This window comes from Solanum stenotomum, chromosome 3 (assembly GCF_019186545.1).
Source record: "Solanum stenotomum isolate F172 chromosome 3, ASM1918654v1, whole genome shotgun sequence".
Classification (NCBI taxonomy): Eukaryota; Viridiplantae; Streptophyta; class Magnoliopsida; order Solanales; family Solanaceae; genus Solanum; species Solanum stenotomum.
The window spans coordinates 16,620,753-16,647,220 of record NC_064284.1 but is presented as its reverse complement, the minus strand read 5'-3'; the positions used below and the strand labels follow the sequence as shown (position 1 = coordinate 16,647,220).

The 26,468-nt window shown below is 33.6% G+C and overlaps 4 protein-coding genes across 25 annotated transcripts; all 4 read left to right on the top strand.

Moving 5' to 3' along the window:
• Positions 1-8,180: 8,180 nt before the first annotated feature.
• On the top strand, positions 8,181-15,062 carry LOC125858288 (serine/arginine-rich splicing factor SR34A). 22 transcript variants are annotated; one of them, XM_049538015.1, is made up of 15 exons: positions 8,202-8,332; positions 10,219-10,585; positions 10,732-10,849; positions 11,577-11,642; positions 11,797-11,871; positions 11,975-12,101; positions 12,216-12,262; positions 12,343-12,400; positions 13,116-13,165; positions 13,480-13,536; positions 14,085-14,188; positions 14,270-14,343; positions 14,463-14,526; positions 14,557-14,611; positions 14,764-15,062. In XM_049538015.1, the coding sequence occupies exons 3-15, from the start codon at positions 10,763-10,765 to the stop codon at positions 14,767-14,769; spliced, it is 870 nt and encodes a 289-aa protein (XP_049393972.1). In that variant the 5' UTR covers positions 8,202-8,332; positions 10,219-10,585; positions 10,732-10,762; the 3' UTR covers positions 14,770-15,062. The 22 variants fall into 22 exon arrangements, with proteins under 22 accessions (XP_049393992.1, XP_049393990.1, XP_049393991.1 ...); XM_049538035.1 differs by lacking the exon at positions 10,219-10,585 and having other exon boundaries at positions 8,181-8,332; positions 14,270-14,341; positions 14,473-14,508; positions 14,563-14,611; XM_049538033.1 differs by lacking the exon at positions 10,219-10,585 and having other exon boundaries at positions 8,181-8,332; positions 14,270-14,341; positions 14,473-14,508.
• Positions 15,063-16,169: 1,107 nt separating this feature from the next.
• Positions 16,170-16,801, top strand: LOC125858293 (60S acidic ribosomal protein P1-like). The gene is made up of 3 exons (XM_049538042.1): positions 16,170-16,323; positions 16,408-16,617; positions 16,726-16,801. The coding sequence occupies exons 1-3, from the start codon at positions 16,255-16,257 to the stop codon at positions 16,777-16,779; spliced, it is 333 nt and encodes a 110-aa protein (XP_049393999.1). The 5' UTR covers positions 16,170-16,254; the 3' UTR covers positions 16,780-16,801.
• Positions 16,802-18,712: 1,911 nt separating this feature from the next.
• On the top strand, positions 18,713-19,239 carry LOC125858295 (uncharacterized). Its single transcript, XM_049538045.1, has one exon. It carries the CDS (start codon positions 18,831-18,833, stop codon positions 19,113-19,115), a length of 285 nt encoding a protein of 94 aa, XP_049394002.1. The 5' UTR covers positions 18,713-18,830; the 3' UTR covers positions 19,116-19,239.
• Positions 19,240-20,075: 836 nt separating this feature from the next.
• On the top strand, positions 20,076-20,734 carry LOC125858297 (uncharacterized). The gene has a single exon (XM_049538046.1). The coding sequence runs from the start codon at positions 20,318-20,320 to the stop codon at positions 20,600-20,602; it is 285 nt and encodes a 94-aa protein (XP_049394003.1). The 5' UTR covers positions 20,076-20,317; the 3' UTR covers positions 20,603-20,734.
• The last annotated feature ends 5,734 nt before the right edge of the window (positions 20,735-26,468 follow it).

Below are 26,468 nucleotides of genomic sequence, written 5' to 3'. Positions count from 1 at the left end.
TCTCTTCTTTAATTCTCTAGTTTTTGTGCAATGTTGATTTGTTGTTGCTCGTTGTTTGGCACTTGTTTTGTGGCCAATTTTGGAGAACAATTTTGTAACTCTTGGTGTTTATAGTGGAGCTTTTGGTCCTGTGATTTTTTACTCTTCACATCGAAGGGTTTTCCACGTAAATCGTTGTGTCTTGTGTGATTGGGTTATTCTTATCTTGTTGATTTAGTTTGATTGATATACTTGCTGTCCATTCTTCATATTGCTTGATTTGGTTTGTCTTCTCTTGGTTCAAATTGAAAGGGAAAGTTTAGATTTGGGTATTATTCCGCTGGTATCTTGTCTGACATTCTTGTTAGTGTCTTGTCTTTCCCAACATTACAATCTATCCATATAAAATATGGGTAAATATGATTTGAGTAAAATGATTGCAACCCACTTTAATCTTCTAAAGCCAAAAAATATTAAATCAAAGCTACGTACCTCAACCCTTACCATCACACCCTACTCCATATCACCCCACCCCTGTAACCCCCCTCCTCCCCCAAAAAATAATTTAAAAGACTTTTTTTGTGAAAAAAAATTTGGCAACCCCACCATCACCTCCAAAAAAAATTCAAAAAAACTTTTTTTCTCCGGAAAAATAAAATTTTTATTATTTTTTTAAAATATATTTTTTGCCAACCCTACCTCTCCCCCACCCCCACCTACCCCCACCCAAAAAAAAAATATTTTTTTTCGGAAAAATAAAAAAAATATATTTTTTTAAAAATATATTTTTTGCCAACCCTAGCCCTCCCCCCACCCCTAACCATGTACCTCCCACCCCAAAAAAAATTAAAAACTTTTTTTTGAAAAAATAAAAAATTTTAATTTTGCCAACCCTACCCCCACCCCCACCCAAGGACACCTCCCACCCACACACAAAAAAGTTTTATAAAAAATTTCAATTTTTTTTTGCCCCCACTACCACATCCACCCCCATCGCCATCCCCAGTTTTTTATATTTTATTTTCAAAATAAATAGTGCAATTAGGGATTTTTATGATAAGAGAGTGATATATGGGTATATATGGATTCTCATGTTTACCCATTTTGTCCATATTTGTATGAGCTTAAATAAGTTGATGCCCATATTTACGCATTTAAGAAAATATGAGTGATCCATTGAATTTAATATGGAAAAAATGGTTCCCTTTCATTTATATGAGTTGAAATTGCCATCCCTAGTTTCTATCTCGCTTGCCTCTCTCCTCCGTCGCTTGCCTTTCTCACTCGTCTCTCTTCCTATGTATCCGTAATTTTATAGTGCATATGACTTATAATTTGATATGAAATTATTAATTAGTGAGATCCTATATAATTATTTCAAACTATAGAAAAAATTAGTAAATATGGTAAGAATGTTTGTATAATTATTAGTTTTTTTTTTCAATTGTTAATCCCATGATTTGCCACGTAGTTGTAGAAAACATAATAAAATAAATGGATCATTTGGTAGTGTATATAAGAATAGAGTTGAATAATTGCATTAGTAGTGGTGATATTACTAATGTTGACATTAGTTATGACAAGACCATTTGCTCATATACAGTTTTTTTTTTTATGTATTAAAAATAATATGAATTGCATAATTTCTAAAAATAATTATTTGTTTACACAAATACCGTCCATAATACAACAAAAAGAATGTGTAAAAGATTTTGAGAGACAATTATATATTTAACCATGCTAGTACATTCATCAAAAACTCTTGCATTACTGACACCATAATTTATCATGTACTCCCTCTGTCCAATAATAGTCGTCCACTATTGACTTGGCACACCCCTTAATAAACTATAAATAAAAGGACAATTTTACTATATCACCCTTTGAATATACTTCCTCCGTCCCTAATTGCTTGTCCACTTTTCCTTTTTTAGTTGTCCTTAATTACTTGTCCATTTTGACAAATCAAGAAAGGACAAAATATTTTTACCTATTATACCCTCAATTAATTACTTCGAAAAAGGTAGAAATTTTTGAAAATCTTAAGTTTTTAATTCATCCACTTCATAATTAATAGGGGTAAAATGGTAAACTCACTATGTTAATAATTGCTTTCTTAATAGGTGTGTCAATTTAAAAGTGGACAAGTAATTAGGGACATAGGGAGTAATAAATACAATGACTTGAAAAATGTAATAGGAAAATGATTATAATTAATGATAAAGATAAATTAGGAACTAAGTGTAAAATTATTCATGGATTTCATAAAGTGGACACGTATTGTTGGACGTCAATTTTTAATAGGTGTTTGGCCATGCGATACCATATCACGATATGAAATCGTGAGATAGAATCAACGTTTGGACATGCAATTTTACGCTGATTCCATCTCATGATTCCATATCATGAGATGTGATTTCATATTCTCCAAAAACCATGATATGAGAATTCCATATCATGATTTGAGATATTTTTAATACAAAAATTGATCCACAAGTTTATATTTTGTTAAAACGACCCCACATTTATATCTACTAACCATTTTTTCATATGTAAATAAAATTTATAATTACATCATTACTTTTTAAATTTTATTATTCTTACCGACATAAAATTTATTATTCTCACCAACATATAGTCACTTTAACTCACATCAACTGATTGTTGAGTAATAAATTTGTTCTCTTCATTTACTCCAACACCTAATTTATTACTTCTACCATTTTGTATTTATTACAACTCAAAGTAACAACGTTGGTTCGTCTTCTCGGTCACATGATCGAGAAATGCAAGTTCGGCGTGAGGAAATTGTCCGTACTATGTGGGAGGATTATATTAAAAACTAGTACACTACAATTTATATTCAATTTTTTTTATTGAATTAAAGTTGGCTGAAACAATTACTTAAGTGGAGAACAAATAACTTTGTAATAATTTATTATGCAATTTTATAATTTTTTATTTATTTGGTAAGATTGAATAAACAATTGGGGTTTTTAAATAGTTTTACAACTTATGAGATTCTTATGTTTATGAGAAAATATACAACTCAAAAGTTCCATATCGCATGTCCAAACAAAACTTCAATTTCATCTCATAATTCCATATTATGATATCACATCATGATTTCATATCATGATACCATATCGCATGGATCAAACGGGCCGTTAGTATAGTGGACAAGTATTGTTGGACGGAGGGAGTATTAATTATGCATAACATATTACCAAATAAAGTACACAAAAAGTGAAAATTATACCAAATAAAATATTAAAAATACACAAAGCTAATCCATGCATTATTATTATAATACATCCTACCAAATAACATGTGTGTATCGGTCGATTCAATTTGATTTTATGTATTATCAATTCGGTTTTATCGATTTTTAAATATGCTAAACCAATATCGATTTTAAATTTATCAGTTTTGATCCTTAACGGTTGAGTTTTTCGATTTAACCAATAAAAAATGCTTCTGAAACAAATATATGACTTCTGTAATAATTTGACACGACAAGACAATAATGTAACTTTGCAAATGCTTTGTAACACCTCAAAAAAACTAGTAGGTGAAACTAGAGCTTTACGAGTGTGTTGTTGAATTTGATGTGGGATTTTATGTTGTTAAATGAGTTCCCGAGCTTAGGTTAAGGGGTTTAAGGGTTAAACGTCAAGGTACGACTCCCGAAGGACCAACCAAGACCTTAAAGCCTACCTCCCAAAGTTGTGGGCTACAGGTGTTACCTACCCCCCCTAAGGTCCATCCACGCCTCGTGGGGAGACTTNATCACATCATGATTCCATATCATGATACCATATCGCATGGATCAAACGGACCGTTAGTATAGTGGACAAGTATTGTTGGACGGAGGGAGTATTAATTATGCATAACATATTACCAAATAAAGTACACAAAAAGTGAAAATTATACCAAATAAAATATTGAAAATACACAAAGCTAATCCATGCATTATTATTATAATACATCCTACCAAATAACATGTGTGTATCGATCGATTCAATTTGATTTTATGTATTATCAATTCGGTTTTATCAATTTTTAAATATGCTAAACCAATACCGATTTTAGATTTATCAGTTTTGATCCTTAACGGTTGAGTTTTTCGATTTAACCAATAAAAAATGCTTCTGAAACAAATATATGACTTCTCTAATAATTTGACACGACAAGACAATAATGTAACTTTGCAAATGCTCTGTAACACCTCAAAAAAACTAGTAGGTGAAACTAGAGCTTTACGAGTGTGTTGTTGAGTTTGATGTGGGATTTTATGTTGTTAAATGAGTTCCCGAGCTTAGGTTAAGGGGTTTAAGGGTTAAACGTCAAGGTACGACTCCCAAAGGACCAACCAAGACCTTAAAGCCTACCTCCCAAAGCTCCCCAAAATTGTCCAAGTTGCCAAAAAGTTGTGGGCTACGGGTGTTACCTACCCCCCCTAAGGTCCATCCACGCCTCGTGGGGAGACTTCGTGAGTCCAGGGATGAGATGTCAAGTTGCAGACCTTACCCACGGACCTGCAGGACGGGGCGTGAGTGCTCCCACGGTCCGTGGGTCAAGGGGTGTGGATCACACTTAGGAATCTGCCTAGGCTCGGCTAATTAAGGGGCAATGTGGCAAATTCTTAGGGTGCTTAGTTAAGTTATGGTTCAGTCTGTTTTGATTATTTAGAGTTATTTAAGGTTTTTTAAACTATTAAACACCCCCTTACAACTCATTATTCCCAAAAACACAAAATAGAAACCATATCATCTCCAAATAATTCTCTCCATTGAAACCTCTATTGGAGAAGAAGAAGTCAAGGTTTGGAGTTCAAGAGTTCATCTTTTCTCTTCAATTTCGTGGAGAATCTTCAGTCAAGGTATGGTAGTTTTCAACTATGGGTAGCTTTCACCCATAGAGTCCCTTCAAAACATGATTTCAAAGCTTTCAAATTCCCCCAAAAGTTAGGGTTTCAATCTAAGTCATGGGTTCAATTTCAAAACGTTTTCAAAGGTTGATTTATGATGAGTGATGATTTAATTGAGGAATTTATGTTGTTTTATGATGAAATTCCCCTATGAACCCATGATTCCCCCAAAATATTAAATTGTGAATTTCGGGTGGGTTGATTGATTATGGAAGCATGTTAATTGAGTATGTCTATATTGATTGAGTTATTGAATCATGATATTCCCCTTATCTAAATGTTTGGGTTGAAATTGATTCATAGTCTTGAAAGGCAAATTATGAAGGATTGATGTATAATCATGATGTTATGTATATGCTTTGTGATTTCAATAAAAGTAATGTGATCATGTCTAGAATGCAATTGTGTTAACATTGAAATGTTATTCTCAATTATACACTTGTGAATGATGATGGTATATTGTGAAAGGTTTCTTCAATGTAATGATACATCTTGAATTGGTAGGCTTTGGGAATCTTCTTTGTGTGTAATTGAAAATGATATTGATTGATGTACCTTGAATTGGTAGGCTTAGGGTATCCTCTTCTTGTGTAACTAATGTATCTTGACTTAATGGACATTGAATCGGTAGACCTAACGGTGGTAGCCCTTTCCTGTTATGAATAATGAACATTGAATCGGGAGACCTAATGGTGGTAGCCCTTTCATGTAATGAATAATGAACCTTGAATTAGTAGACCTAATGGTGGTTGCCCTTTCATAAATGATTAATGAAGTATTCTAAGGCTATGTCTTGAACCGGTAGACCTAATAGTGGTAGCCCTTTATGATGAGTCTATGAACTACTAATGTAATGATGAACATTGATTCGGTAGACCTAATGGTGGTGGCCCTTTCTTGAGGATTCAATGAGTTATCCTAATAATGTACCTTGAATCGGTAGACCTAATGGTGGTGGCCCTTTCATGTGTGTAATGTACTTTGGATCGATAGACCTAATGGTGGTAGCCCTCTCAAGTATAATAATGTTAATGAGAATGAACTACTCTATGGGAATGTAAGCTTAGCACCAAGTGGATATGGTAAGATGAAAGCTCTCCCCATGTTAGGCCGGGTTTCAATGAACATCTTCCTTATCCCAAAACTATGTGCCCACATAGGTTATTAGCTAGTAGATTCACCTAAGCTAAAATGTTACGGGTCCTACCTNAGACCTAATGGTGGTTGCCCTTTCATAAATGATTAATGAAGTATTCTAAGGCTATGTCTTGAACCGGTAGACCTAATGGTGGTAGCCCTTTATGATGAGTCTATGAACTACTAATGTAATGATGAATATTGATTCGGTAGACCTAATGGTGGTGACCCTTTCTTGAGGATTCAATGAGCTATTCTAATAATGTACCTTGAATCGGTAGACCTAATGGTAGTGGCCATTTCATGTGTGTAATGTACTTTGGATCGGTAGACCTAATGGTGGTAGCCCTCTCAAGTATAATAATGTTAATGAGAATGAACTACTCTATGGGAATGTAAGTTTAGCACCGAGTGGATATGGTAAGATGAAAACTCTCCCCATGTTAGGCCGGGTTTCAATGAACATCTTCCTTATCCCAAAACTATGTGCCCACATAGGTTGTTAGCTAGTAGATTCACCTAAGCTAAAATGTTACGGGTCCTACCTTAGGCAAGTAGACCAACCCTTTACGGTGTAGGATAGACACCGGATTCCATGGTTTGCTCACATGGTCTATGTCAGTTAATGCTTATTCCCATCATGTGAGATACGTGCTACGGTTACTCAAGAGGTCCTATGAAGTGTGAGTGGTAGTATGGGATGCCATTCATGCATTGCACGAGTAGGCTTTGCGAGGGCTATAGTGTGTTCTCTAATGTCTTAATGTCTAATGAAATGAATGTGCTCATAATGAAGCTAATGAGAATGTTGACTTAAAGGCTTAATGAAATGATAAATGTTTAACTTGGAAATGTTATTATGAGTTGCTTTCCTTGTCATGCCTTATTGAATGTGAATGTTCATTGTCTATGATTATTGACTAAAGAGGAGATTAAAGAATGGTAAGTATGTTATGGTGGCCTCAAAGTGGTACTTAGTATGAATGATATTATGGGATGTCATTCATACATTGCACAAGTATAACTTAGGGTTACTTTCATGATGACTCTATTATGTTCTAATGACTTACATGATGAATATGCTTATGTCTTGTATATTTATACTAAAGATGCATGATGGTTCTCAAACTTGACATAAAGCATGATTTTCAACCAAAATGTCTTTTTAAGCATGGTTTTTGCATGGCTATCATACTTAGTATATTTTTGTGTTAACCCATATTTCTTCTATTTTTCTATAAAGTGTAGGTTCCGGATCTTAAGGTGATTTTCTTTGGAGTAAAGCTTGAATTGACTATTCTCTAAGCTAGTGGTGAGTCTTCAAGATTCGAAGACATATGAGAGTCTTTAGTAGTTTCTTATGTCATTTTACGTTTCAGACTATATTGAAGGGTTGTGACCCTATCTTTGATTCAAGTTGTATTTTTGGCCATGTGAGACAAGTTAGACTTCCGTTGTTTGTTTTTAAGTAAAGTTTTCGATTGTATGAATTACAAGTTTTAAATTCCGTACCATTTTTCATATGTCTTATGTTATGAATGCTATGAGGCTTTTCGGAGTCTTGTACGCCGTGTCACGTTCGGGCTGTAGGCTCGGGTCGTGACATGCTCATAAAATATAAACAGTAATAACTAACATGAAAAGATTATACAAGTGTAGCACAAAGAGAAATTAAGAGGAAAAAAATTCTTACTTTAGATTTTGACGTTTTGTATAATGTGAAGTTGTGAATTCAAAATCATTGTGAAGTGTAAATTGAAGACAAAAATGCAAAGATAGTAACTAATAACTAGTGATGCATTGAGATTAATATTTAACATTTATGTATAGGTAAAGTAGTAAATTACTACAGTCTTAATGTGTTATCAATTTATCCAATAACTCTATATTCAAAAATCAAAATTGAATCAATAAATCAATAGATTTTTTTATTAAACCATTAGAAAATTGTTAACCCAATAACCCAATAAAAATTAATAAATAATATTTTTTTCAGTTTCGATTTATCGATCGATTTGATTTTTGCACACCCTGCGAAACACTCCGGGGAAATTGAGATTCCAAAAGGGAACATGTGTAAATAAATCAAAACTGAGGGGTTAAAAGTGAAAATCAATAGAACAGATCCTACACCGTTGGCATTTATAACCAGAAAAAAGCCCTAAAATTAAGAACTCTCTGGAAGAAGTGCAGCACAGCACCAGGAGAGAGAACCCGACAAGAACTGGAGAAGAAGTTGATCACCAATTTCATCAGAATTCCGCCGAGTCCAAATTGAAATTCCAGGTAATATTTAGTAGTTTTTTTTTCTCACAGTTCTGTTCTAAGATAAGGGCACATTTGTTAATCCCTGAGAAGGGTCGAGGGTGGAAGAAACCCTAGTTACGAATCTGTAAAAATCTTACCGAATTTAGCTATTTCTGTATTTTCTGGATGTTCTGTGTTGCGAATTGATCGTTTTCTGTTTGTGGCAGAATGGGTTCATTTTGTAATCCCAGGGTTTGTTTTAGCCTGGGTGTTGCTTCTCATTGTTCGTCGGCTTTTGCTAGGAAAGCTCGAACTTTTATGGGTCATATCTCTTGTGATGTTTCTTGTGTTACATAACAGTGTGATAGTTTTTTTATTAGTGAAATTCTTACTGCAATAACGTTTTTCCCTTCAGAGAGCTGCAACCATCATGTCGGACTTGCTTGGCAGGAAATAATAGGAATATTGGAATTGAAAGATGAAATTCTAATCGTGTAATAAGAATAATACTTGATGGGTTTGCTTGGTATGACAGAGAATATTTTATTGAATGGTTTTTTACTCATGGAATCGTTCTCCAATGTTTATTTCCTCAATGGTTGAAAATTCACCACCAAAAGGGTGAAAACAACTTAAGTCATTTTCCATTAAGAATATTCTGAATCTCACTCTATATCACTTGCTTCATCCAACACATAAGGGTCATTGTCAACTTTAATATTCAAAGATCTCACCAAAATACCATCCTCCATCTTTTATGATTGCTGGGGTGGAGCCACATTACAGTTGACGGGTTTGGTAGCTTTGGCCCAAATCATGTATTTTATATTAAATTTTTCACTTAACTAGCCTGGGTGGACAGAGTTACTGATACCTGGTACTCGTTGCTGGTGGGAGATGACAGGTATCCCGTGTAATTAGTCGAGGTGCAAGAAAGCTGGCCAGGACACCATGGTCATCAAATAACATAAATTTATCCCGAACCCATTCTCTTTATTCTCAAAATAAATAAATAATTTATCTAGAACCCTATTTGAAGATGCCTTTTCTAAAATTCAGGACCTATAAACTCAATCCTAGCGCATTTGATGGTTGCCATATGATCCTGTTTTTAATCCAACCAGATATTGAAAAACATTTTAGACAACGATCTGCCAAGGTAAATCCTTTTTTCGCCGAAAATATGTTGCATCATATCCAATTCTCATCTTTGTAGTCTCCACAGTTCAAAGTTCAAACAATGTTTTACTGACCATTGGTGACTTGAAATCTTTTTTTTTGAGAACATCTTTTTTTGCATTGTAAAGTGACTGAGAAACTATCGAAGTATTTCATTAACCTGAGAGGTATAACATGGACCATGCCTAGAAATACTGCAGTAGTCCTAGCATGTTGGAATAGAGATGGAAATCAGTCAGGACACAAGGAGAGATGGAAGATTGTCCCTGCCTGCATCTGGTGGACAATAAGGAGTGAGAGAAATCAGAGATGTTTTGAGAACAAGAGCATCCCTTTCCAAAGCATTAAAATGAATTGTTTAGTGACCTTTTACTTTTGGTGTATCCATTCTATTCCCAAGGATCCGGGGGACATCACCCTATTCTTAGATAGTTTACGAGGGAGATAGGTGTTTAGATTCTTTTTGGTAAACCCTCTATACTTTTGATGTAAACTATTGGTGTACTTCTATGTTTATAATACCAGTTAACTTTCTCAAAAAAAAAATCTTATCTTATCTTAGGTTCAGGGAAATGACATCAGTTGCGCTAAACTGGTTTTATGTTAACTTAAACAGGAAGGGTATATATTGCATGCCTTGTAGGATGATTTCTCAGTGATCTTAAAAATAATTAAGAAAAGGGAAAATGCATTAGTATGTCGCGATCTCACCTCATCTTATGACATAAATGCTTTCTTTATTATAGATTTCAAGCGCTTGGAACAAAAATGAGCTTTGGAATCATACATAGGGATGTATTTTGGGGAGTGGGACAAGTCAGGGTGGAGTATTTGGGTTTTATGTGTAGTTAGAGGTTCTTTCTCACTCTCAGAAGAGCTATCATCTGCAAAAATTTTGAGTGGATGAGGAGATCAAATATTAGTTCAAATAATTTTTGCTTTGGAGCATCTTGGAACATATGAGCGATGGAGCTTCTGGATCATTAGCTTAACTTGGGATTGTTCTCTTGGTTTCATAATTTTTCTGTTTGAATCTATAATTTTGGAGCATCATGGAGCATTTTGAGCAATGGAGCTTGTGGAGCACAGCTCAATTGAAGGATTGCTCTCTTGGTTTGCTTCAGAATTTTTCTGCTCGATTCTGTTATTGTCAAGTCAAATACAGAATGATATAAATTTATCCATTATATTGTTTAATTATTTCTCTTCAATGTTAACTGGAATCTTGAAAATTGTTTATAAGTTACATCTGCTTGCAGTTATCTGTGAATTCTCCCTTCATTGCTGAGAATGAGTGGCCGCTTTTCACGCTCAATCTACGTTGGCAACCTACCAGCAGATATAAAGGAACTGGAAGTTGAAGATCTATTTTACAAGGTCTGTCACATTCACTTATTTAAACACTCTTAGCTGCAAAGGCTTATTTTCTTGTGGAGAAGTTAGTTATCAATTGTACTTAGCTCATAGGGCTCTGGATTCAACCTTCGATGCATAAGTTATACTTGTAAACAACAAAAAACAACGGCATCACTTGAGATTATATTGCAGATGAATGCGTTCCTAGGTATGCTTGTTTTCTGAATTTCATTACAATGCCATCCCCATCCGTATAATGGATGGAATTTTTTGATTTAACTCTTATTTGTAAAATTTTAGAACAAGAAAGCCTAAGTGTAGTCTCATAAGAGAATCTGTTGCAGTACTAGTATCAATATTAAGTTATGGTTGAAAACAAAGTTTGATGGTGAGAGAGGCTTCTTCTTTAGTATCCTGCACTGCATCCTCCTCCTTGCCTCCTTTTATTTTTCCTATTTTAGTTTCAGTCTTTCTTCCATACTTGCTACTATAAGCTATAGGCAGTGGTGCTCAATACCACCAGTAATCTGTTTAGCCGATTGAGAGTAAACAGTTGGGAGGCATCTATTTGGAAGCATTCAGACTTGTCTTGAAATGTAGAGTTGGTTTAGCATACATTCTTGCGAACACTACCCTGAGATTCCTTGTAAAAGCAACACTGTATCCTAAGATTTGTTGTTGTAAAAGAAACACTGTATCCTAAGCTTAAAAAGTGCTTACTGTTTATAAATTCTCTCCTGTATTGCAGTATGGTCGTATATTGGACATTGAGTTGAAGATCCCACCTCGTCCTCCTTGCTATTGTTTCGTGGAGGTATGTTTATTTAGCATATTTACATGTATACAGTTTTCTGTAGTTTGAAGTTTGACCTTCTGCTGTCGGTTGCTTTTTTTTTTCCCCTTTCTGGTTGTCAATTGCTTCTTTTGTCAGCTGATTATCTGTCATTTCCCTTCTCCGAATTCTTTAGTTTGAAAGTTCTCGAGATGCTGAAGATGCCATCAGGGGTAGAGATGGCTACAACTTTGATGGCTGTAGGCTGAGGGTAAGAACAATTTCCATCTTGATTCTCTCATATTCATAGATACCCAGATCTATGTAGGAAATATGAGCTTCCACGTGGTTGACACTTTAGATGCATGATATAGGTTGAGCTTGCTCATGGAGGAAGAGGGCCATCATCTTCAAGTGATCGCCGAGGCAGTTATGGCAGCAGTAGTGGTGGTGGTGGAGGTGGAGGGCGTCATGGCATTTCTCGGCATTCTGATTACCGAGGTTCCACTATAACTTACTTGAATGTCTCTTGAAGTTTCCTGTCTTGATTGCCGTCGATGTAATTGTCCCTGATCATATAGATGTCTATTGACTTTTCTTGTCATCTATATACAGTTATTATTCGAGGTCTTCCATCTTCTGCTTCTTGGCAAGATTTGAAGGTAAGTGAAGTGGGCAGGATATTTCCCAATGGTGGTTTGTATCTATAGCAATTGCAGTAACCTGGTGGAAAATATGTCAGGATCATATGCGGAAAGCTGGGGATGTGTGCTTTGCTGAGGTTTCTCGTGACAGTGAAGGTATGACCAAGTCTTACATCTCGAAGACATATCTAACAGGATCCTTTTACTTGTGAATTTTAAACAATACTCAAGAATACTGGAATCGTGGTGCGGGGTTTTTATCAAGGAGGGAAGAAAGACAATTGATTACACTTGCAATTTAAGGACACAAAGTGCTACAGAGAAACCAGAATTGATTATGTGAATAAAAGAATTGGAAAATATAAATTAAGTACACAGAGTAAGAATCTCACCATTTGAAGACCATAGTAAATTTCTAATGCAAATGATTAGCTCTAAGTTCTTCAGATTTAGTGCGGAGTTCTCTTAATGTTAAATTTCCAATTTCTTATTCCTAAGTACTATGTTATTCATTCATAAAATGTTTCTTTAATGATTAATATATCACTTCGCCAACACTATTAGTTTTTCCCTCCTTGAGACAGTGCACGGCTGTAATGAGGTGTACATCTTAGCACCTTGGCGCTTCTTAGCAAAGCGCTGAGACGGCGAGGCAGAGACCATGCTTCAATTCGCTTGTCTTTTGGCCTTTTATTGTGCCTTGAGCTAACCTTTGAGAAAAACTGAAGTGCAAGATGAAACTGCAAATGTCGTATTTTTATTTTTGTAAGATTTGAATATTCAGGAAAATTGTTTTTAGGTGACATTTGTATTCTGTTCTTGTGCTAACTGTGTTTATGTCTGTAGTTCTAAATTTTCTTGTCCATATCAGGAACCTTTGGCTTGGTGGACTACACAAATTATGAAGACATGAAATATGCTGTAAGTTTCTTATCTGCCTCATTATCTAAATGGGTTTTAAACTCAATATTGCTATCTTCTTTCTTTTGAGGAGTTCGACCCTATCGCATGGTTGAGTTTCCTGAACTTTTGAGTTCCTTGGTTCATTAACCATTGGAAGGATGGTTATTTGCCCTTTTTTTTATTAATATCATCTGCAAGTAGTTCTTGTGTTTTGCTAGTTTCATTACTCATGAATGTTTAATCTGCAACTCCCTTGATGGTGGTGTTTCTTATTTTATGTTGTCCCTTTGGAAGGGCCAAGCTTGTGGATAACATGTTTTCTTTTCGTTCAGATAAGAAAACTTGATGATACTGAGTTCAGGAATCCTTGGACAAGAACCTACATCCGGGTATTTGTTTATCCTTGTTTTTCTTTGCACTACATTTTATTTTAGTTTTCTTCCTTCAACCCAAACTCTTGGAAAGACTTTAATTTTAAATCAATGCTTAATCTCTCAGCATATTCACGGGGTATGGTGGTGATTTCCTGATTCGATGGTTTTTAATACTCCCTTAGTTCAATTTGTCTGTCTTACTATCCATTTAGTCGGTTTAAAAAAGAATGCCTCTTCTCTAATTCTTAACTCTTTAATTTAAACATTCCATGTGGCTTGTTTAAGGCCACAGATTGAAGGTCATTTTGGGACATTATACATATATTTAGTTGAAGGGCACATCATTCAGAAGTTTTCTGTACTTTCTTAACTTCATGCCAAGTCAAATCGAGAGAAACAAATTGAAACAGAGGGAGTATTGGATATCTAGGATTTTTACGACACAATTATTCAGTGAACATGTGTACTTGAGTTAGTAGTAGCAGGAATTTTCGTATTTACAATGTATACAATGTATCTTTACGTTGATGCTCATTTCAATTTTCTGTTCCCTTCATATATAGGTAAGAGAATACAAGGGCAGCCCTTCAAGAAGTCGTAGCCGGAGCAGAAGCAGGAGCAGGAGCAGGAGCAGGAGCAGGAGCAGAACTCCAAGGAAGAGTAGGAGGTAGATCAAGTTGCAGATAATAAATGAACTCGTTTATGTACATTCCTTTTTCTCTTGATGTCTTACTGAGTGTTTGTTCAGATCACCCGCCCGTTCAGTTTCGAGATCACCACCACCAAAGTCTAGATCTGCATCTCCTGTTAAGTCGACCAGGTATATGACATTGCATATTACTTAAAATTGTATTTTTTTTGTAGGTACTAATATAGCCTTTTGTTTTCTATTTTCAATTTATTTTCAAGGCTTTTTTAACACTTGAGCTCATAATCTGCGTCCAGGTCCAGGTCCAGGTCATTGTCCAGATCAATGTCAAGGTCGAGGTCGAGGTCGAGGTCGAGGTCGAGGTCGAGGTCGAGATTGAGATCGAGATCGAGATCGAGATCGAGGTCACCGTCAAGGTCCAGATCGGCATCACCACAGCAGGTTAGGCTATTTTTTTGTATTAATTAATGTTTGATTTGCATCTGGATGATCACTTGTGTTTTTGTTAGTCTTGTAGCAAATGGTCCTGATCAGAATTTTGGATGCTTCATATTGAACTTTTCTAATGTTTGCATATTATGGTCTTTTTCCAGGCATGATCAAACAGTGGCTAATGCTGCCGCTAGATTTGTTTAGTGGTGTTCTCCTCTTGAAAGGAGAATCTGAAACTCTATATTCTTAGTTTGATAGGAGTCTGCTATGGACTAGAGCTCTATTAAAGACTGGAACCTTTGGAGGTCTGTCCTAGTAATGTGTTGTTTTATCTGTGAGAGCTGCAGTATCTCTGTTCTCTCGGCTGTCATTAGTCATTGGCCAATCAAACATGTAGACTTTTGCACAGTGGTTTTTCTGCTTAACTTAGTTCCGACTATATTAAACATTAGCGTGTTGAGACAGTTGATTTCATTTGTTGTCGATGTGATGCTGTATCTGATCGTCTCTTCTCACACTTGGTATTTGTTTAAGCATTTGATATTCCCAGTCAAAATACCTCGCCAAAACGTAAATATATTCTCTTGTGATCAGTCTTAGCTACAAAAAATGTAACTCGGTGCACAAAGTACTCTGCGTTAGAAGGGATGCGAGAGACTGCTGGTGTCATGTAGATTGTATACCCTAAAGCAAGCATTGATGGTGATGTCTCAACTGTTGCTGAAATTTTGTCGTGGAAAGTTCATGCGTTAGGGTTCAGTGATAGCTAGTTAGTACATCAATTAAGGGTGTGCTTTCAATGGAAAGAGAGAACTACAGGAGTTGTTTGGTTTGAACTTTGAATACAAGTTATGCTGAGATAAGTTATGCAACCAGTAATTCTGGATTATTTCTTGTTGATTGTTTGGTTTGTTGTACGAAAAAGAATATCCATTGCATACTTGTTAAAATAAAATCATTTATTTACAAAAATATCTGCTCCAACAAAAGTTTTTACTGCTCAGCCAAACTGGGTTTTTTCGACGTAACTTCATGTTTCAAATTTTATGAACCGTAATCAGCTTAAGACGCAATTTCGTAAAAAATCTTTGAAACTTGAATTCATCCAAAGTTAGTATTTTTGACTGAGTTAAGCTAATATTTAACCATTTCACCAAAATAGTAATGCTACTATTTAGATCAGTTCATCAAAATAGTAAGTAAATCATTACCACAAATAATGTTTTATACGTTAATTCTACTAATTGATTGCATTTTGTGAATTGCATATGCTTTACTAATATGTGCAAAATAGTTATATCGCATTTGCTTGATCTAAAGTTTACAAATGATCAGCACTTGATATTCTCAACTAAGGACGCTACAAATATAATCTAACTAACTAATTTTGACACTTTCACAAGTTGGTTTATAAGTACCAAAATAAATAAATAATTATGGAAGATAGTAAAAAGGTTCAAAATGTAGCTATTCGTGTGTAAAGCCGTTAGACCCGTAGCACCTGAAGTCCGTAACGTACTCCTCCACCCTAATATTTCGTATCTATTAGTTTTACGGTCCTCTAAATACCAACTTATTTTCTATAATCAAAAGTGATTTTTTTTTCTTATCTTTCTTATTATTCTTTACAACTTCATCAATTTTGTGCAAAAATGTCAGTTGGGGAACTTGGTTGTACCTATGCCGCGTTACTTCTCTTCGATGATGGAATTCCCATTACTGTAATAATCATCATTCATTACTCACTAATTAATTATTCTTTTATCATAATCTTTTAATTAACATAATTGTATTTGGGATTTCAGGCAGAGAAGATTGCTACGGTGGTGAAAGCAGCTAATATTTCAGTGGAGTCTTATTGGCCTAGTCTTTTCGCCAAGCTATTTGAGAAGAGGGACATTGAAGATCTTATTTTGACTGTTGGGACAGGTGGCGGTCCAGCAGTGGCTGTTGCTGCTGCCCCCGTTGGTGGAGGTGGTGGTGCTGCTGCTGCTCCCGCTGCTGAGGAGAAAAAGGTAACAAATTTGTCATAAATGTTACTAGTACGTATTTATATATTAAGTAGTTTTTATTATTCTCTCTGTCCCAATTTATGACGTGTTTGTTTGATTGTGTGGTTGCAGGAGGAGATGAAGGAGGACAGTGACGAGGATTTGGGATTGAGCTTGTTTGATTAGGAGTTTCTCTTTTAATATGCAACATATTTGGCTTTAGGTGTTTTAATTTCTTTACAAGGTTAATTTGCTAATTGCTCATTATTGTGTTGCTATAATTCTTACCAATTCATGATGGAATATGTTAAGACACTAAATTTGATCTCTAAATATTACTCTGTGCTTTGGGGTTTTTGTTCTCTCATTGTTCTGTAATATGAATACAACATTACTACATATCTTTTATGGTAAGCTCTCTACTAAGCAGTTAGATTTTGTGAGTTATATATGTCGATAGGGGTTTGGTACACTAGGCACAATGTCCTATCTGAATTGTTTTGTTACACGAAACCTACAACTTATGTCCAATATTTTTATGAGAACAATGGAAGGTCAGGATTGAAATCTCAATAGCGATAAAAATACTAGGTGATTCTTTCCATTATGTTACATGTGCTAGTGAGAGGAAGCAGATTAGCAGGTATTAGTACGTGTATATATTGCTATTCATCATAGGATTTATTGGTAGTATGTAATACCAGATGAGAGCTACATACCATTTGGAATAATATCCATGTATAGAATCAGATGACTAACCTTAGCTCATCTAAAAATATATCACTGTCGTATATTCACTTTCATGATTGCTTGCCTTATATGCACTCTTGGGGTATCACCAATTACCCGTACGTTACATTATATCCAGGTTTTTAAGTAACATATACATTAATTACATTATTTCTGTATTAATTAGGAGGTGTTTCACGGAAGATATTAGAGAATATTATTAATCCATTATTTGGTGCAATTTTTCAAAACATGATTGCCTCGAAAGTGTATAGAACTAAAGAAGAATGTGGAGTTTTTTTTTTTCTTTGAAACAAATATCTACTTTTAGAAAATTACGTAATGCTTGCTATTTTTAATATATCAAATCAAATAATGTATAAAAAAAAATCTGAACATAACTAATTTCAATATTATTACTATTCCTTTTTCAGTAGTACAATTTTTATACGCCTTGTCAAAACAATTCCTACGTCTAGATATTGAATAATCATGGTCGAAGAAGATTCCTTCATTCACTACTTGCTAACACACAGCAACGTCAAGATATTGACTCAAAACTCCTTTTAAGTCAATCATGGCTGTTTCAATTAATAAGTTTGACTAGAAGAACCCATAAAAGTCCATGTGTCATTTTAACAAAAATGAAGTTTTAAACAAGAAATAAACAAACTAATATAGTATAATTTAAATAAACATCTCTTAAAAATTGAACACTATATTTAAAAATATATTGTTTTTTGGCATCAATTATTTTTGAAATAGTTTTTTTTTTTAAAATCCCATATACAAGTTGAACAGGTTTCAAACTCATCTTCATTGGTTACGTCAGTTCCAACTCCCACCAATATAGAATTAGTCCTTAAGCTTATCCACTTGGCCTTGCTCCAAAAAAGGGGTAAAAGCACACGTATTCATGTCTCATACCACATCAAACATGACACGTTCAACCCTTCATTTATTTTTACACTAATTTCCTACTAAAAAAAAATTCTCCCCCTGTCCCCTTTTTCACCTAAATTTTGAGACTCAAAAACTTCTAAATTATCATGTGAATTTGAATATACAAGTTTTAAATAATATTTATATATTTCACAATTACGTAAAATTAATTTAAATTAGTTCTCAAAATTGTGATAGTGGGGCGTAAATTGGTACAGAAGAAGTGTTTGTTATTGGAATTAGGTAATTTCCAGTTAAATCCAGAAGATATACTTTGAAAAAATGAAAAGTAGACCCAATTGACACGCGTTAGTTTTCCAAGTTCGTTCGCTGACCCAGTTCAACGAATTAGAGAAACAGTATTGGAAATTTCGTTTCAACTACTTTTACTTTCCAGATCTTTCTTTAATACGCTTCCCCTATATATACTCCTGCTTCTGCAACTTTTTTTCTTCGTACTCAAGTTTTTAATTTTAACATAAACTCACTGACTACTTACATCAACAAATCAATACTTTCTTTATTTTCTTGTTATTTGTTAGTAATTTGCAAGTGAATCGCCAACGATGATGATGTCAATTTTCAGTTCCTTTGATGCCCTCTCTGCTGAACTTTTTGGGCAGAAATTGAGTTTTTCTAAGCCATCTAGTACTGACACAAAACAACAAGGGGTTGGAACTCTTGTATCAGATCAAAAAACCGCCGCTTCTCCGCCGGCTACTTCTTCAACCGGTATTCTGAAGAAGGCCGGAGAGGCATCGCCGCCGCCATCTTCGCGGCAGCAGAAGAGGCAGAGGTTCGCGCTGGAATTCGACGGCGTACACTGTTTTGAAACTATAATTCCCTATTGATTTTTGTTTTTACTAAAATTACGAGATTGAAATTTCATTTATTCTTGTCTACCATGATCATTGTCATGACTTATGTATGATGTAAATTTTGGTGATGGATATATACAATTTATGGATTTTGATATCAGTTTGTAATTTCTCTTTTTTCTTTCATAGCTCTGTTTTACGTCAGAGTAAAGCTCCTTCCTTGTTCATATAGACTTGTTGATACACACATAGAATATGTTGATGTCATCATCTGCATACGTATAAAATTAAATTTTGTTCTTACTAAACTTTGATATAAGTATATTGATCCATAATATTCTCAAAATATCAAATAAAAATATCATGTTACAATTTTTTTTTAAAAAAATTGAATATAGTTTAGACCAGAAGCTTGCTTCAATCAATTGAAAAATTGAAGACCTCCTTTTTAGTCATGGTTGTTTCAGTTTGAAGGCTATTATAAAAAAATAAAAAATATAGGGAGGACACGTTAATATAATGCATATACAAGTAGAACAGATTTCAAACTTAATTCGGTGCTCCCATTTCAGCAATTTTTAATGGAAGAAAGACCCACCAATATTGAGTTGGTCCACCAGCTTATCCGCATAACACTATGGCTGGACAATATCAACTACCATGCTTTAGAAAGTCCCATCACTCTATTGGATATAAATGTTTTTCATATTTTAAATAATATAATCACAAATTGTTTTGTCAACTACAATACGACTCCGTTTTATATTTTATATTTAAAAATTAATAAATTTAACTCTGAATAAATAAAAATATCAAAAATTAAAGATAGAGAAATCAATAAATAATTAGAATTAGTTAGTGTTGAATTAAATCGAGAAGATATACATCATGTCGCTCGCAAAATATATGACCCAAAATAACACGCGTTGATAGAATTGTTAGTTTTCAAAGTTAATTAGCCGACCCACCAATCTTTCAAAAAGTCTAAAATTCAACGAATGGGAGAATAATTTTAGAAATTTCATTTCTCTCTATTTCCACTTTACAGAAGTTTCCAGTTTTACTCCACTTCCACTATATAATACTCTTTACTTCTGCAGTTTCTTTTTCTTCCTACTCAAGTTACTTCTTACCTAAATTAAAACCAATCAACAAATAAATACTAGTACTATTTTCTTTGCTTGTTATTTGTTAGCAAATTGCAAGTTAGAAGCAACAATACCCCAACGGCAACGATGATGATGTCAATTTTCAGTCCCTTTGATGCTCTTTCTGCTGAGGTTTGTGGGCAGAAGTTGAGTTTTTCTAAAGCACTCACTACTCATGACAAAACACAACAAGGTGTTGGAACTCTTGTAACAAATAGCCAAGCCGTTGCTTCTCCGCCGTCTATTTCTTCTATTGCTGTTCTGAACAAGGCCGGAGAGGCATCATCTTCGTGCCAAAATCAGCAGAAGAGGCAGAGATTCGCTCTGGAATTTGACGGTGTTCACTGTTTCGAAACTATCATTACCTATTGATTTTTGTTTTTACTAAAATTACAAGATTGAAAACTGATTATGATATATACAATTTTTTGGATTCGGATCATATTCACTTTTTTGTTTTGCTTATTGGTAAAACTTCAATTCGTAATTTCTCGTTTTGTTTTATATCTCCGATTTATTCTTTTCGGCGATCGGCGATCGAATATAAATTATAATGAACGATTTTTGCAACTGATTTTATAAAAGATGAAACTGAAGGAAGACTATTTTTCTTCCAGAAAGTTTATTATGACTGGTAATATTCATGTGCCAGTTTCTTGCAACTTCATTATATTGTCTAGTAGTATATTTTTAGGTGAGATAGCATATAGCTACTCGTATATTAAGTGATAAATTGTACTCCATCAATTTCATTTTGTTTAACAACAATAGAAGATAAATCTCAGGACAGAACGAGTACTCTTACTAGATTATTGTTCTTTTTTATCGATATTAAAATTTTGTAGGACTTTACAAAATATGTTCAATTTTAATTAGGATCCTACAATAGCTTTTGGATATTAATAAAGATCAATATTTTGAATATTTCATAAGATTTCTCTACATGCTACAAGTTCGCGAATACAAATATTCAAGAAGTCAAGTATTCAAAAATTCAAGTTTGAGAACAATTCAAGATCAAGACCACCAGATTCAAGAACAAGCTCAGCAACCCCGAAATTCAAGTAAAAATCAAGATCAAGTTAAAATTCATCAAGATTCAAATTTAAGCTTGAAGGCCTTGGATCCAAATTGTACAAGTCAAGAATAAGTCCATCAAGATCAAGTTTAAAAGCCTAATGAATCAGAAGATTCGTAGAAATTGTAATACTCATATTTGAAATAAAATAAATACGATTATTGTAATATTTATTGATTTTGATTATTGTTTCTAGATGCAAAATTTATTGTTTACAAATTCTAGCACGCTCAATGGGATATCAAATAAAATTCGTGTTAAGAAAATAATAATCAAAATCGAAAAATATCACAACAAAATTATATCACGATCCCTATGAATCCTCTAATTCATATTTTCAAGGGTTTGTAAGCTTGATCTGGAATTTTGATGAACTTATTCTTGACTTGTATTTTGGATCCAAGGGTCTTCGAGCTTGATTTTGATGAGTTCGAACTTGAGCGTTTGAGCTTGTTCTTGAATTTGATGGTCTTGATCTTGAGTTATTCTTGAACTTGAATGTGCTTGAATTCTTGAACTTATAACTTATAAAACAATCCGGATGAATTATGGTGTTTTCATGATACTCAAGAGCATATAAGATATTCGAGATGCCTTTCAAAGAAATATAGGATATTCGAGATGTTTTTTCAAAGAAATATTATACTTTTTATATAGGCATGAATCTGAGTTTAAGGTTGATTAGCTTATAAAAACTCTAATTAGAATTGAATATATCTTAGAGAAAAGACATAAAATGACACCTTAACTTGTCCCGAATTTTTAAAAAGATACTTTAACTATGCGAGCGTCTTATTTACCCTACTAAATAATCTTGAACTGATATTATTGCATCATTTTTTGTCCATCTAAATAGAGAGTGTGTGCACTCTTTCAAAGAAAGTCAGCAACATAAAATAACTAATATAATTTTATTTTTACAAGTATTTTATTATAAAATATATTTTCTTATTATTTTAACTTTTTTTCCTTATTATTTTTTCTTTTTCTTTGTTCTTTCTTCTTAAAAAATTCATTGTCATCTCCATTGAAGTTTCTCACTTTTTCAATGTCATCCTTTTTACCACAACTTTACCTTCCTTTTTTTACTACTATTAGTTTTACTCTCTTTAATTTTAAAACTTAAGCTAAATATTTTCTTACATTTCGAACAATTTGATAAACCCATTAGATTTCAAGATGATTAGGAGGTATCATATAAATTTTTTTTATCCGATTTCAATCAAGGTCTTTCAATTTTCGGGGAATTCATTGATTCTTTTAAACTTATCACTTCTAATTTTGAAGTTATATGAAAAGGAGTAATTGATAATATCTTTAAAATTTTAAATTTTCTTAGAAAAATAATTAGTTTTGTTATCAATAATTCAATAAAGTCTAGAAAATAATATGATTTTTTTTTTACAAAAAAATCACTAAAATAAATAATTTGATTGGAGAAGAAGAAGAATAGGAAAAGAAAAAAAGGAGAGAGGTTCAACTTGATGTGGGGATGGGGCGAAGGTGAGAGGTGAAGAAAAAGAAAGAAAATGAAGGGATAGATCAGCTTGAAAGTGGGGTGGAAGATGGAGTGGAATTTAAGATGAAATTAAAATAAAAATAAGTCAAATATTAAGAGAGAGAGAGAGAAATAAAGAAAAAATTAAAAATGAAAAAAAAAATCATATTTTTAATTAAATTAACACGTGTCATGTAATGATTGGTGTGTGAACACACTTGCTTTTTAAAAATTGGGGCTGATAGAAAAATGATATAATAATATCAGTTCATAATTATTCAGTGGGGTAACAGGACGGTTGCAAAGTTAATGTGTTTTTTTAAAAATTCGAGACAACTTCAATAGTGACTTTATGTCTTTTCTATATATCTTATAAAGTCTCAACTAAAATTAAACACATCAAATAGAGCCCATAAAATTTTAATATCTACGAGAACTACTAGTCTGTGAACCTCTCATGAGTTATAATATGTATGGCTATGATACACACGAATTAATAAGAATATGAGTATATCGAATTATTGATAGAGAAAAATCGCAGCGAAAATAAACCTTCCACAAGTTTATCCGCTTAACACTGGCTTCCAAAAAAAAGGGTAAAAGGACACGCATCATGCACAAATCAGACGAAACATGACATGTTCAACGTTATGTCCAATGTGTATTTCTTTTTAATACCTTTTTATTATTGACTGAAGTTAAATTCCTTTCCTATCAATTTGTTTATTTTTTTTTAGTTCATATATATATATATATATATTGTTATGAAACTATATAAAACAATGAAAAGAAAGTAAGGAGAAGGGAGATGACTTATAATTTCTCTTGATGAATGATTATACAATGAAGAGAACCCATCTATTTATAGGGTTAAATTGACTTGGTCCCAAAGTTAGGGTTCTTAAATTTTCTCTATCAGATAGACATTCACTATATTTATAACGCACTCCCACTTGAATGTCTAATTAGTAAATGATGTGCCTCGTTAACACCCTACTAAAAAAACTTGAAAAAAATAAAAACTCTAGTGAAGGAAAATAGTACACATTTCTAATAATACGCATTTAGCTTGCCTCATTAAAAACCTTACAAGGAAAATCCAGTGGGACAAAACCTCGTAAGGAAAAAAGAGTACAACACATATTAACTTCCCCTAATGAGAACATCAATCCAGAGCTTGAATCTTCGCATTCCAAGCTTGTGCACCATCTTCTTGAAAGTTGTAGTTGGTAGAGACTTGATGATCAAACCAGCCACATTGTCACTCGAACAAATCTGTTGCACATTGATATCACCATTCTTTTGGAGCACATGTGTGTAGAAAAGATTTGATGAAATGTGTTTCGAACTATCTCCTTCTAGGAATCATCCTTCGGGATCAAATAATTCTGCAAGTTCCTCACTTCAATTTCTTTAAGCAAATAATCTATTGCCTTTTGAAAATTTTCAAGAGTTTAATTCGAGTTATCAACTTGCATAACAATATGAAAAATTCTTGCTTGTGATCTATATGAGGATTATAAACAAGTATTTCAAAAACTTCGAATGTTTTACACTTTGAATTCTTCAGGCTTTTTCATATCAATTTTGTTGAGTAACAACATTCACATTAAATGTATGAAGTCTTCTTGTGTCTAGACTGCAAGTCAAATAAGCTTTACGCTTACCAACATTCACACGCTCTTAAAACGCATGAGACTCAATCTCAACTTTTGTTTGTGATGGTCTCACAATTAACTTGCCTTGCTAACAAGGAGTAAAAAAAAAATTACCATTTAAAAAAGTTTTTAGATTCTTTAATGGATGTCTATTATAGACTCAAAATGTCCCTGACAACCAAAGTATTGGAATCAGTAAACTTCTGATTTACTATAAAATGTGCCTCAATTGCACTAATTCTTGTTCAATACAAACCAAAAGATAAAGTAGGGAATTTTTCCGTAACACATGTCTGCTTAGAGACATTCTTGGTTATACCACATCCATGACAAGGGTCACGCCCATTTTCACGCCTAGCATGGTTGATATATACCTCATTCACTTCAACGAATGCATCTATAGTTTTAGCATTTATCAAAAGTTCTCATTCATCATGAATGTAATACAATCATCTGAGTATATCAAATTATGTTAACTTTGTACCTCATTTCACATTCATGTGCATTATTCAATTACTTGTCTTCTTTCAGACGCATTATGCACTGCCACTACATTCACTTTAGGGAATGAAATAGGTTTCATGACTAATTTTCATCAAAAACACATCATTTTGCCTCAGTCATCATTATATTGATGTATTGAGACTCAAACTTAACATTTTATCCATGTAAAGTCTTGTTATGCCATATATAAATTGATGAGACTTAAATTCAACATCTTTAATCATGGTGCACCAATACAAAAACATAATATCTTACCCTCTTGGTGCGATTTGACATGAATCTAATCATCTTGACCTCTTAGTGTAATTGGACATAAATTCATCGTCTTATCCTTTTCGTGGAAAGAAACTTGAATCCATCATCTTATCCTTAACCAATAATATAATAAAGCAAAAGTGCATAGCGCTCACCTTCGAGACTTGAGCAATATTATCATTTATGGTGGCAATAATTTTGTAAGCAACAATTTGCAAAATCATACGTACAAAAAGAGAAATCAATTACATCAAAGTTCAAATTAAATAGCAGCAATAATACTAATGCAAGTAAGAATATGGTGGCCCCGTTGTTGTGCATGCAGATAAGTTGTATACTGTTAGTGAAAAACTTACAAGATAACAAAAATACAAGATTACAATTGAAATAAAATGAAGAAACAGAAATCTCTTCAGGCTGAGGCGCGAATATCTCGCTCTCTTTAAGGAGATTCAAGTCCACTGCAGCAAATGTTTTCACCGATCCAACAGTAGTCCTCTTGACTTGTCCCCTCCAGGATACAATAGCCTTCACAAAGTATGACTCAACAAATCTGGACAAGAGTTGAGTCTAAAGTTCCACAAAAAAGAACACCTCCCTTCAACTAATAAGGACTCTCTTTTTTACAAACCTTATACACTCTATATTTTCTTGTTGTATTGTGTGTAACAAACCAAATGAAGACCACCATTATTTATACTAGAAGAAGTCTTCCTAGCAATGAATAAGAAGATAATGGTGTAGTAAATAGTGAAGATAATGGTTTTAGGAGTTACATAGGTTACAAGAATAATGGAGGAGTAAAGAGTAAAAAGTAATGGGATTAAAAAGCTATCAGCCACCAACGGCTTAGACCTTAGTTGCTGCACCAGAAGTTTGTAACATATGCACTTACTGCCAATGGAGTAATGCAGTATAGTAATGTAGCTATCATGACATTTCAACGGTTGCAAACTGAAAAGTCACTAAAGATTGGCAGCAACGGTCAACACTAAGCCTTAGCAAATTAATATACAAAACATTAATATTAAACGCTAATAAACCAACAATCCCCCACTCATTTTAATATTAGATAAGAGAGTCTATCAGCTGAAGGAAGATTACTATGTATAATGAAGGTGTGCTCTGCATTGAACCTCCACTTAGTGAAACAATAACTTTTACTCCAGAGTCGTAGTGGTCTCAGACTTGAACTATGACTGCTTAAGGGAAATAAAATATCACTACTCACACATAATAATCAAG